Source organism: Perissodus microlepis, chromosome 1, assembly GCF_051167445.1.
Source record: "Perissodus microlepis isolate ML-2025 ecotype Zambia chromosome 1, ASM5116744v1, whole genome shotgun sequence".
Taxonomy (NCBI): Eukaryota; Metazoa; Chordata; class Actinopteri; order Cichliformes; family Cichlidae; genus Perissodus; species Perissodus microlepis.
In genome coordinates, this window is record NC_140461.1 from 15535902 (window position 1) to 15548970 (window position 13069).

The 13069-nt window shown below is 40.4% G+C and overlaps 1 protein-coding gene across 1 annotated transcript; it reads left to right on the plus strand.

Annotated features, from left to right (window-relative positions):
- Window positions 1–460: 460 nt before the first annotated feature.
- On the plus strand, window positions 461–9870 carry ddx21 (DEAD (Asp-Glu-Ala-Asp) box helicase 21). The gene is made up of 16 exons (XM_084931938.1): window positions 461–685; window positions 2100–2333; window positions 2502–2630; window positions 2730–2805; window positions 3162–3340; window positions 3432–3549; window positions 4043–4228; window positions 4559–4704; window positions 5052–5201; window positions 5315–5476; window positions 6303–6422; window positions 6797–6870; window positions 7133–7292; window positions 7564–7698; window positions 8219–8263; window positions 8392–9870. The coding sequence occupies exons 1-16, from the start codon at window positions 476–478 to the stop codon at window positions 8653–8655; spliced, it is 2388 nt and encodes a 795-aa protein (XP_084788064.1). The 5' UTR covers window positions 461–475; the 3' UTR covers window positions 8656–9870.
- Window positions 9871–13069: the final 3199 nt, after the last annotated feature.

The window sequence follows — 13069 nt, forward strand, 5'->3', positions numbered from 1 at the left end:
GTAACTCCATACCCTGCCACCCACTGGTTATTTAATATTACTATAGATGTATGACGTGTTTCATTGCAATTATTGTTATTTAACCCCATCATGCATGAATTATGACAACCTCAATCAGTATTTTTATTCATCTTTTCATGCCTAAAGACGAATAAAAATACTGATAGGCTTAATAGACAGTGTACAATGTGAAACTACTACAGACTCTATATGAAGTATGTTGATGTGGTTGTGATTAAATTCAATTAAATACTGTTAGGGCTGTTTGGCTGCTTTTTTCACCACCATTTCAGTTACTTGATTGTAAGATTTGTTTTCCCTCTTGAGATCCGAAAATATTTTTTACCTAACATTTGAATTTGTTTTTATTGTTATAATTCGTTGTGATTATGCTGTAATTATTTCACGTTCGTAAGGAAGTGTTACTAATATTCTTTCTTTTCTTTTGCTTATCCAGAGACTGCATATAGTGTCTATGAGGTCTATTTCTGTACCCGGATCGCGAACACGCGTCGTCGCGCCGCCCTGCGCGTTCCTTTCCGTCCGCGTGCCCGTGGGTTTTACCTGTGTCTACGCTGAGGGTTTCCAGCAGGGAAGAGAAATGCCATCAAAGATCGTTTTTGAAACTGAGGATCAAGCAATGGACGAAGAAGTAGACACTGTCGCGGAAACTAAAACCCTAAAGGTGAGCAAAGCAGGTCGTCTCGACCTGGAAAGAAAGAAAAATGGTTTTACTCGCGGCTCGGCTCCTCCATGTTTTGGCAGCATGTGGCTGAACATGCTAACTAGCTAACGAGACAGCTAACTCTACTTAACTGTTAGGAAAACTGAGAGAGATAAGATAACCGTGTGTAGCGAACTTAGCAGTGACGTATTTTTGCGCTCATATCCCGTGCTGTTTTAAACTTAAATTTTGTAATGAAGCGGAAGAGCAGCAACGTGGTCCGATGGTGAGCTAAGTTAATGTTAGCACACAATGCGAGTGTTAGCCATTTAACCCTAGCTAAGAGAAGATCACGTGGCATGCCCATGTGTCTGAGAGTTGATCGTGTGGTCTGACGTTTACATTTGAGTATACATCCGCGCTGTAAACACGAACTAAGTTTTGTTTACTTTATAGCCAGACGTTCTAAAAAAAACCCAAACAAATACTACGTAAAACAGTAAACAACACTTTACTCATAACTATAGGTGCTGCCGAATATCACTTTGGTATGCTAAATACACTAAATTCGCTAAGGTTTGTATGGCCGCCTAGAGTTAAGTTTTGTCAGACTTACAAGGTGGATGGCTGATTAGTGTTCGTCATTGTCAACCTCAGGTCAGGATTAATAAGTCAACCGTTTAAACTGGGAAACACAGTTTGGCTGGTTCTTTGGTCGAAATGATTTATTATAAGTTTGTTCGGCTAATGTTATCTGAGGGTGGCAGTGCAGGAGAGGAGCCGTCTTATTAGCAGAGGGCTCATCTCTGGTTATTAAAGTAGTATTCCATGATTTTTTTTATTTCATTAAGTCATTAATTTATTCAATAAAATGTCAATATTTGGGGTCAGTCGCCACACAGATATCCATATAGAAGTGTTTTGTCTTTTGTTTAATGTGTTTTCGACGTCACTCATTTTTATAAGTGGCTTCATAGTCCAGTGGTTTACATTAAGCAAAATATTCCTATTACGATGCAGGGAGGAGGCACTAGTTATTTTGGTGTTGTCAGGAAGAGCATCCAGCGTAAAAATCAGCCAGACGTGCAGAGCTGCCCACTGAGGTGGCCCCTACTGAATAAGAGAGCAGATGGAAGTAGCTTCAGACCACTTTGATGCCAAAAACCACCCAAATAACTGTAGTCTTTGAATATTTTGCCAGCAGAAAGGTTGTGTGATACAGCAGATGCACATTAACCACTGCAGTTTCTAAATGACGTTTTTGCTGATAGTAGGACAAAAAGCACAACATTAGCCAACAATGTGTGGAGGAACTGAACTTTTAAGAAAGGTTTTCACTTTTAAACTTTGAGTAGCTACAGAGTCCTTGGGGTTCCTGAATTTCTTACTGTTTTGTGTCTTAAAATGAAAAAAAAAAAAAAAAAAAAAAAAATAGAACAAGACCAAAGAGGGCAAGAAGCTGAAGAAGCAGCAGCAACAGCTGGAAGAGCAGGAGGATCCAGATTGTGAGCCTCCTGCACCCAAAAAGAAAAAGAAAAAAGACAAGCTTGCGGCGGACCAAGTGAACGAAGACCTCGATGAGGCCACTGATATGAATGGCAACAGCAATGGTGTTGAAACACCAAAGAAGAAGACTAAGAAGAGCACTGAAGAACAGACAGACACAGAGGTCAGTGTTGATTGTCCTTAGCCAAAGGTCTAATTTTGGAACTAATGGACAGTTTATGGGCATATTAATACATCCTGTTTATATTAGGGGAATATAATAAATTTGCCTATAAAGTGATCTCTCTGTAATATTTGTAATATTTGATCCACTTCTTTTCATGGGGATTAGAAAATCAAGAAGAAGCAAAAGAAGGCAACTGCAGAGGCAGCAACCAATGGACATTCCACCCCAAACACCCCGGTTCAGACACCATCCCAGTCAAGCGAAGATTCGGCCAGTGACAGCGAAAAAGAAACGGTAAGATCTGCAGAGAGAATGTTTTTTGCTTTTCCCAGCACATCTTCTGGCTTCAGTTAGAGGTTTTAAAAACAAAACTGACTCTGTTTTCTTGTTTAGGAAGAGACACCAGAGCAGAAAGAAGGTGCATTCTCCAACTTTAGGATCTCTAAAGTCACTATTGACAAACTGAAAGGTAAATGTCAAAGCTTTCTACCCTATTTTTATTTATTTATTTTTAATTATATTTATTTTTATACAGTGCCTCAGAATTAGAAGGTCACTGGCACATGTACAGTGCCTGACATGCTTGGTGCGTCATAGTTTTGGGTAGTCATGTTGTTAAATCTGACTTCAGCTTTTTTTATGTAATGAAGAATTACAGAATTTATTTGAATATTTATAGACTTCTGCAAGCTTTCTAGGGGTAATCTAACATGGGCATAGGAGTTGTTGAAGTGCTTCGAGGTTTGCTAAATAATTAACTAATAACTAATTACCATTGATTCTCTTTCTTTCTCTGTGTTCCACACTATTACTGTCCCTTTTTAGCCCGAGGAGTCGCTTATCTGTTTGACATTCAGGTAAAGACATTTAATCATGTCTATGATGGAGAGGACGTAATTGCCCAAGCCCGAACAGGAACAGGAAAGACTTTCTCCTTTGCTATCCCTTTGGTGGAGAAGCTCCAGAAGGATTCAGTGGACATGGCCAGAGGCCGTCCTCCCAAGGTACACGCCCATACACAGCAGAGGTAGTGAATATTTATGGACGCTGTGATTCTGTGTGACTGAGTATTTATTTATTTATTTTTAACTATAGGTTCTGGTGTTGACTCCAACCAGAGAGTTGGCTATCCAGGTTGCTAAAGACTTCAAAGACATCGCTAAGCGCGTATCTATCGCCTGTTTCTATGGAGGCAGCTCCTACAACCCACAGAGTATGTCACATACAACAACACAGTTTTCTTTAAGTCAAATAGTTTTGGATGTTCCAGTTAGAAAAGAGGGATGTTATACATGTATTACACATTTTAATTTAGCAAAAATTGTGGTTCCATGCACCATTTTTGCTTGAATGCCTCAAATGCACTACTTTTAACCTTTTGACTGCAGTAATTCAGGGCAGACACAAGGTGGCAGGACTGTATACTGGAACAGCCCATGGGCTTTTTTTTGTAGTGTATGATTCATGGGACTTGCAAATTAATTTAATAACTGGGATTGCTCCAATCATGACTTCAGTTTCAGTGACTGTAAAATGTCGATGATAATCAGGGTAACTGAGACCATTCCTTCACTGCTGTTTTTTCTAGAAATAGATTCTTAAGTAGATGTCAGAATATTTTTAAATGCAGTTTCTGTTTGCTGTTTTCAGTGTGCTTTATATATTGTTATGAAATAAAACTCTTTTTATTAACCTTTTCTTTCCAGTTGATGCTATCCGTAATGGTATTGATATATTAGTTGGAACCCCCGGTCGCATCAAGGACCACATCCAGAACAATAAACTCAACCTCACCAAAGTCAAACATGTTGTTCTGGATGAAGTGGACCAAATGTTGGACATGGGCTTTGCAGAACAGGTCGAAGAGATTTTGGGTTCATCATATAAGAAAGGTAAAGTTAAATCTCTGGGTTTGTATGTTGAAATATGTATATAGGCCAAAATGGGCTGATAGTGTTTTAGTTTGTTTATCAAACTGCCAAAACTTCTACCTTTGTAGAGGTGCTCACACTTCCTGATGATCAGTTAATCCAATGCGAATGTGATTAGCAGCACCTTGCTGCTATTTAGCCTCTTAACTGCTAGGGTGTAAGGGTGTACTTAGTTTCTCACAGGACTGCATAGAGTCCTTTCCTTTTTACACGACTGTTTACTGAAGTAGTAATTGTTTTAGTTTGGTTATATATGTAAATTTTAATTTTGTGCACATCTCTCCTGTTTAGACGCCGACACCAACCCACAGACTCTCTTGTTTTCGGCTACCTGCCCACCTTGGGTGTATGAAGTGGCAAAGAAATACATGAGACCCAACTGCAAACATATTGACCTGATTGGCAAGAAAACTCAGAAAGCTGCGACAACTGTGGAAGTAAGTGTGTTTGTGTGGGAGGGAGACGTAGAGGCTGAGACTGGTGCAATTTAACAAGCGTTACAGCAGTCTTGGGTCTTTGGTTTACATTGCTTAGAGGTGCTTGCATGCAGGGCCAGTTAAAGTAACGGACTGTAAAATGAGCTCGCATACATCTCCACCAGGAAAACCCAGCAAGTTCATTTGCAGTAAAAATTGCTGTATTTATCATCATCCACTTCAGTGAAGTTGTAATAAAGTACAAGTTTTTAGCCTGCCAGTTGGATTAATGAAAATCTCTCTCCTCTCACGCCCTGCTTTCCCCCGCCCTGGTGAATCATTTGTCTCTGTTTCTTTTTCTACTGTAGCATCTAGCCATAGCATGTCACTGGTCACAGCGTGCGGCAGTGATAGGCGACGTGATTCAGGTGTACAGTGGCAGCCATGGGAGAACCATTGTCTTCTGTGAGACAAAGAAAGAGGCCAATGAGCTTTCCATGAATGCATCCATCAAACAGGTAGATGCACATACTTGCATGGTGCACATTTAACAGACTGATGTGTTGCACATTAAATTGGTAATATCCTCGGTAATTTTATTTTATTTTTTATTTATTTATTTTTTTTTAAGAGCACCCAGTCTCTTCATGGTGATATCCCCCAGAAGCAGAGAGAGATGACGCTGAAGGGATTTAGGAATGGCTCCTTTGAGGTTCTGGTTGCCACTAATGTTGCAGCCCGTGGATTAGATATCCCTGAAGTTGACCTGGTGGTCCAGTGTTCTCCACCCAAGGTGAGAAGAGTTTCCAGTTATCTATAAGAATTCCTTAATTATGCCTTTATATTTATTTATTTGTTTAATTATTGTAAGAGTGTTGATTTTATACTTGTGAAGATGATGGATGAAAATGAGTGATTAAGTCGCGGTGCATGGATGTTACCTGCACACTTTCACACGATTATACATAACAAGATCACTGGGAGAGCGCATCTGCCCCAGAACGGCAAGGGTGCTGCTAACACTGACATGACACGCTGATGTCTGACCTTTGACCTATGACCTTGAAGCATTCCATACTAAAATGGTGTATTTTATTCTTCTCCATTGTTCATATTCTTTATTCTGGATCTGTACACATAGAGTAGAATTGGCAAAAATCTTTGGGTCCTATAAGCTGTTTAAGATATATATGATTGCTATATACACACACACAGATATGGAGTGTGATTTGTTTTTTTTTCCCTTTTTTTGTGAAACTTTATTAACTAATTCAAATTAATTTTTGTCAAGGTTGATCTAGGTACTCGTGTCCTCCAAACCCATTTCTATTTGTATATAGTTTATATAATTTGACGACTCAATAAAAATAACAGTTTTGTAGATTTTTCACATTTGGTGTGACCTTGACCAGATTTTCACTAAAATAAATTCTGCTCCAGCTGTTATTGGTACCTAACATCACATAAAATCTGAACAGGATATCTTGAAAACAGCAGATGCTAGACTGCTAACAAACAAACAGAACTGACATATTCCATGTCTTCAAGGGAGAAATGTTATAAAATGATGAAGCCTCAAATCTTTACTTTGTCTGAAGTTTTTTTGTGTTTATTCTCAGGATGTGGAGTCATACATCCATCGTTCAGGACGTACGGGGCGTGCAGGCAGGACTGGAGTCTGCATCTGCTTCTACCAAAGAAAAGAAGAGGACCAGTTGCGCTACGTAGAAAACAAAGCAGTAGGTATCTTTTGAAATGCTCACTTGGGCAAACAGGAGTGACGGGCTTACCCTTTTGTTTTTGTTTTTCAAAAAAAGAAGCTGTAAAAAAAAAATCAGAAAAAAGAACACAATCAGTCGTACTCAGTCTTTTCTCTTTACGTGTGAGAAGGAAATGGATAAGATCCAAAGAGAAAAGAACAGAAAGGTAGAGGAGGGTGTCTAAGAGGCACCAGGTAAATAAAGGTGCTTAGAAAACCCAAGTGAATGTTGTCTTTTTCTTAGAGTTGAAATTGATTCTGATATTGCTTTCCAATGTTTTTACACAATCTGTGACAATGAGGCCTTCCTGTGTGACTGTTAAACTAACCATTTTTTATTTGCTCTTATTTCAGGGCATCACATTCAGGCGAGTTGGCGTTCCCACTGCCAACGATATTATTAAGTCATCAAGCAAGGATGCTGTTAGGTAGGTAATTAAGGGGAGTGAGAGCCAAGGGCAAGCAATTATATTTTGTTACAGGAGTATGAAATGGTTTTAATTGTTTACTATTTGAAAGCTTGTATTCAGTCAGCCACAAGGTGTTATTAATAATCAAGGGCGATGCTTTAGTACTTTGGCAGCTTGGTGGTTCCATGAAGCCTCTGCCTTAACCATGACACTGCTGAATGTGAAAAATCTTCCCTGACTGCGAGAGTTTGATTGTTGACTTTTCCTAAACTGTGTCCAGGTTTCTGGATTCTGTTCCAGTCGCGGCTATCGGGTACTTCAGAGCATCAGCTGAGAAGCTGATTGAGGAGAGAGGAGCAGTTGATGCACTGGCTGCTGCCCTGGCCCACATTTCTGGAGCCACAAGTCTAGAGCAGAGGTCACTGCTCAACTCTGATGCTGTAAGTTATTTATGCATGCGTACAGAACTCTCGCTATTATGTCGTATTAGGCACCGTTCACCCTCGCATACAGCTTTCCTAGACGATAGATTTGTGTCTGCCCTTTGTTTTAAAGCCCGTGGGCGTTCTCATGCAGACCTAACATGTTGCCCCTGCCCACCCACTAAGTATAGTGCTTGTCCTCCATCTAGTTAGAAATGCGCTGTGCCTTTAGGTGATGTATAACTGTAATTCTGCCTAATGTGTTGTTTCTGTTTTGTTTTTTTCGCAGGGTTTCAGCACAATGCAGTTGGTGTGTTCCCAGGAGATGCATAATCTGGGTTACGCCTGGAGAACCATCAAAGAGCAGCTAGGAGAGGAGATTGAGAACCACATTCACAGAATGACCTTCCTCAAAGGCAGAACAGTATGTATACACACTTAATATGTAGACATGTGAGCTGCGGCTGGTGTATACATAGATGCTAGACCTTTGTAGAATAATGGGTATCTGTGTGAGAGGGGGAGAGGTTGTATGTTGATGGATGTCTGCGTGTGTACAGTTACAAAGGACTGGGCTCAGCGAGTGTTCTACTTTCTTATAAATTGTACATTCTTGCAAAATAGTGAAAAAACCACACCCCAGCGTGCCACATGAATGATAGCAATTGAATTGGCAAATGGAAGTGTGAATTGGTAACCCACTGGTAAATGAAAATGCAAATTAAGAGAAGTAGTGAGTAAAATGTCATTTTTTTTATTTTTATAATGTATTGTCCTGTTGTATGGGAATTGAGTCTCTCTGGTCGCGCAATAAGCACAAAGCTAATTATCCACAGCATGTAAACAGAGAGACATCTGTTAGTATGAGTGAACATATGTGACCATGTCTGTTTGACACAGACATTGAAAAACTCGCCATCTCACGCTTATTGTTTTTCTAACAGGGAGTTTGTTTTGACGTCCCAGCTGATAAAGTCAAGGAAATTCAGGTGGGAACAACAATAACCCCAACATCCGTTCAACATATGTAGTTGACTTCTTGTAAATGTGAAAAAATGTGAAAATACACATTTCAACAGACTGAAATCCTTTGTCTCCCCACTTGTTCCTCCATCAGGAAACATGGCAGGACGGTCGCCGTTGGCAGCTCACTGTGGCCACAGAGCTGCCAGAGCTGGAGGAGAAGCAGTTCAGTAACCGTGGTGACAGAGGCTTTGGCAGTGGTAACCGTGGTGACAGAGGAGGGTTCAGAGGCGGCAGGGGAAGGAGTTTCGGTGGAAGCGGTGGCCGTGGCAACGGGTTCCGGAACGGCGGCAGCGGCGGCTACGGCAACAACAGAGGGGGACACAAACGCACATTCAACCAAGCGTTTGATTACTAAAGTACTAATGTGTGGACTGATAGGACAGACTGTCACTCAGCTGGGCTGGCAGTGGTTCTTATTGGCTGGCTGGTCAACATTCTCCATCATGATACAAGTTTAATTGTGTAATTTCATATAGAATTCATTGAATTACAGACTTTGAGACATAATTTAAACAAAACGTGCTGTCGGAAGAGTAATACTAAAGGTGCAGTTTACCGTAAAGCTCGATATTTATTTCCTCTGGTCTGTTGTGCATGTCATCCATCTAGATTTTTTTTTTTGGCTCACCTGCACAGGTTTGGAGGCATGTGCAGCAGAAATGTCTGCCTTCTCTTTAATATAATGTGACTAAATTTCATTTAATCTGGGCTGCTGTTTAATGTAGGTTGTGTTTTTTTTTTTTTTTTTAAGTTCAGATTTTTTTAAAAACCCATTTAAGACAGCACAAGTGTCTCTTAGTCCCGTTATATTCAAGAAAAGACGGACATCTTTACACCACACATCTCCAGAGTTGGGCAAAACCCACCAAAATATTCCAGATGGATACATAACTCTGCAGGACAGAGGAGATTTTTTTTTTGAGGGGGGGTGAGCTGTTACTTTAATTTACAGATAGTAAATCTAAAAATGGTTTAAAATGAAAATCCGTGTACCATATATACAAAACTAAGACTCGCAGCCATTTTTGCGATGCCTGATGTGTGTTTCTTTAAGGTGGCACTTTAGCTGAAACTTTTGGAATGACATTGCAACTAAATAAACAAGCACCAAATGTAATTACTGGTTATATAACCTATATTGAAATGTTGGCAGTATTCAATAACATGACCTAAAGTTGGAAAATGTCATCTATTGGGTTTTAGGTAAAGTGTTCATTTTTATGGGTGTTTGGGGAACATTGGCAGCAGTCACACTTGAGGCTTTTGTCCAAAATGGAAGATGCACAATCTTGTTCACGTCACATTTGATGTACGAGTGTGCTATCAAACCTGTTCAGTATGTTGCACTGTCACGTTTGAGATGCTTCTACTCTGCACCCGCAGAGAACAGCGATGGTGTTGACCTTTACAAATGTGCTCAGTGTCAGATTGCTGCCTTACCCTCAGCTGAAACCTCTCTCCCCAAAAATATGTTGGATGATTGCTTTGCAATCGCCTCTATTTAATAACTTTTGTCTACTGCTTCCATTCATTTGAATGAAATGACTTATTCATTAAAAAGGTCAAGTCATATTGTGTTTATTCCTTCCAAAGGGGTAAAATAAGTACGTAACATGCATATGAAATAGTTTAAGGCATTCGTCTTCTGTCAGAATCAGACTGGCAATAAACTACACTCACTGAGCACTTCAATAGTAAAGTATCTAATTAACTAGTGGTAAGAAGGCATCTCAGTGCATTTAGGCACGTAGAAATTTTCAAGATGACCCGTTGGAAGTTTAAACTGAGAATGGAGATTCAAATAAGTTTGAATGTGGTGTGGTTTTTGATGCTAAACAAACTTGTTTGAGTATTTCAGAAACTGCTAATCTACTGGTGTCTTTTCCACACAATCATCTCTATGATTTGCAGAGAATGGTCTGAAAAAGAGTAAAATATCCAGTGAGTTCTACGATTGAAAATGCCTTGTTGATGCTAGGTCAGAGAGAAATGGTCCCAAACTGCCCAGAGTTCATAGGAAGGCAGCAGTGACTGTAATAACCACCCTGATGTCTGTGAAGGTTCTCAGTCATCCAGGTCATCGTAGTCAAAGGAGCTTGCAAAGAAAAGTGTCTGGACTTCTTTAAGTTACTTGAAGACGTTTCACCTCTCATCCGAGAAGCTTCTTCAGTTCTAAGGTCAAATGGTGGAGAGTCCCAGATATAAACCTAGTGGGAGTATCCCCCCACTAGGTGTTTGCCTATCTTGGACTGCGCTGTGCACATTGAAGAGAATGGCAACCTCAGCATCGAGGTTTACCGGAAGCCCACACACACGGACCAGTACCTCCTCTTTGACTCCCATCACCCTCTGGAACACAAACTTGGGGTAATCAGGACCCTACACCACCGGGCAGAACATGTTCCCTCTAAGCCTGAAGGAAAAAAGAAGGAACACACACATGTAAAGGAAGCACTCAAAACGTGCGGCTATCCTAAATGGGCGTTCTTAAAGTCAGCAAAGAGGCACAGAAAAGAAGACCAGACACCAGCGAGGGAGGATAAGAAGGACAGACGCAACAACATTGTCATCCCCTATGTAGCCGGTGTATCAGAAAAACTCAGGAGGGTTTTCTCCAAGCATGACATCCCGGTGCATTTCAGACCCAGCAACACGCTCAGACAAAAACTGGTTCACCCGAAAGACAAAACGCCGAAACACAGACTTAACAATGTGGTGTATGCTGTACAGTGCAGCGAGGAATGCCCAGACCTCTACATCGGAGAGACCAAACAGCCACTTCACAAGCGCATGGCACAACACAGAAGAGCCACCTCCACAGGACAAGACTCAGCAGTTCATCTGCATCTTAAGGATAAAGGTCACTCTTTCGAGGATGCCAATGTTCACATTTTGGACAGAGAGGACAGATGGTTTGAAAGAGGAGTGAAAGAAGCCATCTATGTCCACTGTGAGCGACCATCTTTGAACAGAGGCGGTGGTTTACGACACCAACTCTCTGCCATCTATAATCCAGTTTTGAGATCCCTTCCCAGACGCCTTAACGCCCACTCACATCCTGGGCCATCTGACCTCAGGAATTCGCATGATAAGGTGGGGCCAGGTTTCACAATGAACTCACCCGAAACTCTGGCTGATTGGGACCCACACCCAGTTTCACACCTTGGCTCAGGCGATTAGAAGATCATCAGGGGGTCCTTTTGTCCCTCTGTGGGGGGAAACTCCCACTAGGTTTATATCTGGGACTCCCCACCATTTGACCTTAGAACTGAAGAAGCTTCTCGGATGAGAGGTGAAACGTCTTCAAGTAACTTAAAGAAGTCCAGACGCTTTTCTTTGCAAGCTCCTTTGACAACCACCCTGATAGCCACTCCTATCACAATGGCCAGAATTTGCACAGAATAACCGAAACTGGGCAACAAAAGCTTGAAAGACTGATGAGTCTTGATTTCTGATGCATCATTTAGCATAAACGGTTTGAAAACATGGATCCATCTTAGTTTGTATAAACAGTTCAGGCTATGGGTGGTGGTTTAATGGTCTAGGAGATATTTTTTTTGGCATGCGTTGGACCGCCATAGTACCAAGTGAGCAACATTTAAATGCTGCAACCTACCTCTGTTCCTTTGTGACCACAACAGCAGGAAAATGCACCACGCAAAGCTCAAATAATCTCAAGATGGCCTCCAGTCATCAGATCTCCATCCAATAGAGCACCTTTGAATCTATAAAAACGTACATTTACATCATGGATGTGGAGCTATGTGGACCATAGTCTTTGAGGAACATTTCCAGCAACTTGTTGAATCTATGCTGAGAGGTCCAGCCCAGTGCTAGCAAGGTCGGCCTAATGAAGTATGTGCTAAATAAATATAATACTAAGTGCACGGGTGGATTATTAACAGTTTTGTTTCTGCTGTATTTTATGTGCAGTCAGACTTTCACACCAGACTGAGAAGAAACAAGTACACAGAACTAAACGTTGCAGGGTTAGTCCACTGATTCGGTTCCTTTACCCAGCACACAAACCAGAGCAACACTATAACTCTGCATTACACCAAAAAACAGACAATCTGAAATCTGCATGATGTACGTTTAATTATTTAAATGAGCCAAACAGTGCTATAAGATAACAAAGTTGAGTCACAGTACATAAATATTCATTTTACTGTATTGGATAGTTAGATCAGAAGTTGTAAGGTTATATCGTTGACAGACAGCTTGACGTTTTGTTCGGTCGTTATTTAATTTTTTTCAATACAAGCATATTATTGGCCACAGTATTTTTTTTAATTTACTTGTACCAATTTTGTCCACTTTGTCTAGCGCATTGCTGTACTTGGCAAACATAATCACAATATACTGACACAATATTGGAAGGGCAACACAGTTTAATTACACCACAATATAAAATAAACTAAAATAATTTCTTAACAACAGTCTATGTGCAAATATTGCATTACTGGCACTGTTTCCTGCACATTCAAGTACCTGTCAATATTTTAATATTGACCAAGGATTTAGATGCACACTTTTCATAAATACCCAGACAGATGAAAATATTATACTCCCCTCTACATCTAGCCCAGTACTGTAGTTTTATTGATTTGGATGCAAGAGTTGAAGAAGAACAATAACCGGATTTACACAGATTTTTCAGTAAACTTAAAATGCATCTTATTCAAAGAGCTTTTTTAAAAAAAATCTGTTTTATAGTGAGATGCAAAATCAGTAAACCTGATGGATTCAACTATAGTTCTGATAGCAAA

Bases quoted from the DNA above. Each gene is read 5' to 3' on its own strand.
- ddx21 (XM_084931938.1), top strand. From the start codon at position 476: ATGAGGTCTATTTCTGTACCCGGATCGCGAACACGCGTCGTCGCGCCG. The intron at 3,341-3,431 runs GTACACGCCCAT...TTTTAACTATAG, and splicing joins CCAGAGGCCGTCCTCCCAAG to GTTCTGGTGTTGACTCCAAC. The intron at 6,871-7,132 runs GTAGGTAATTAA...AACTGTGTCCAG, and splicing joins TCAAGCAAGGATGCTGTTAG to GTTTCTGGATTCTGTTCCAG.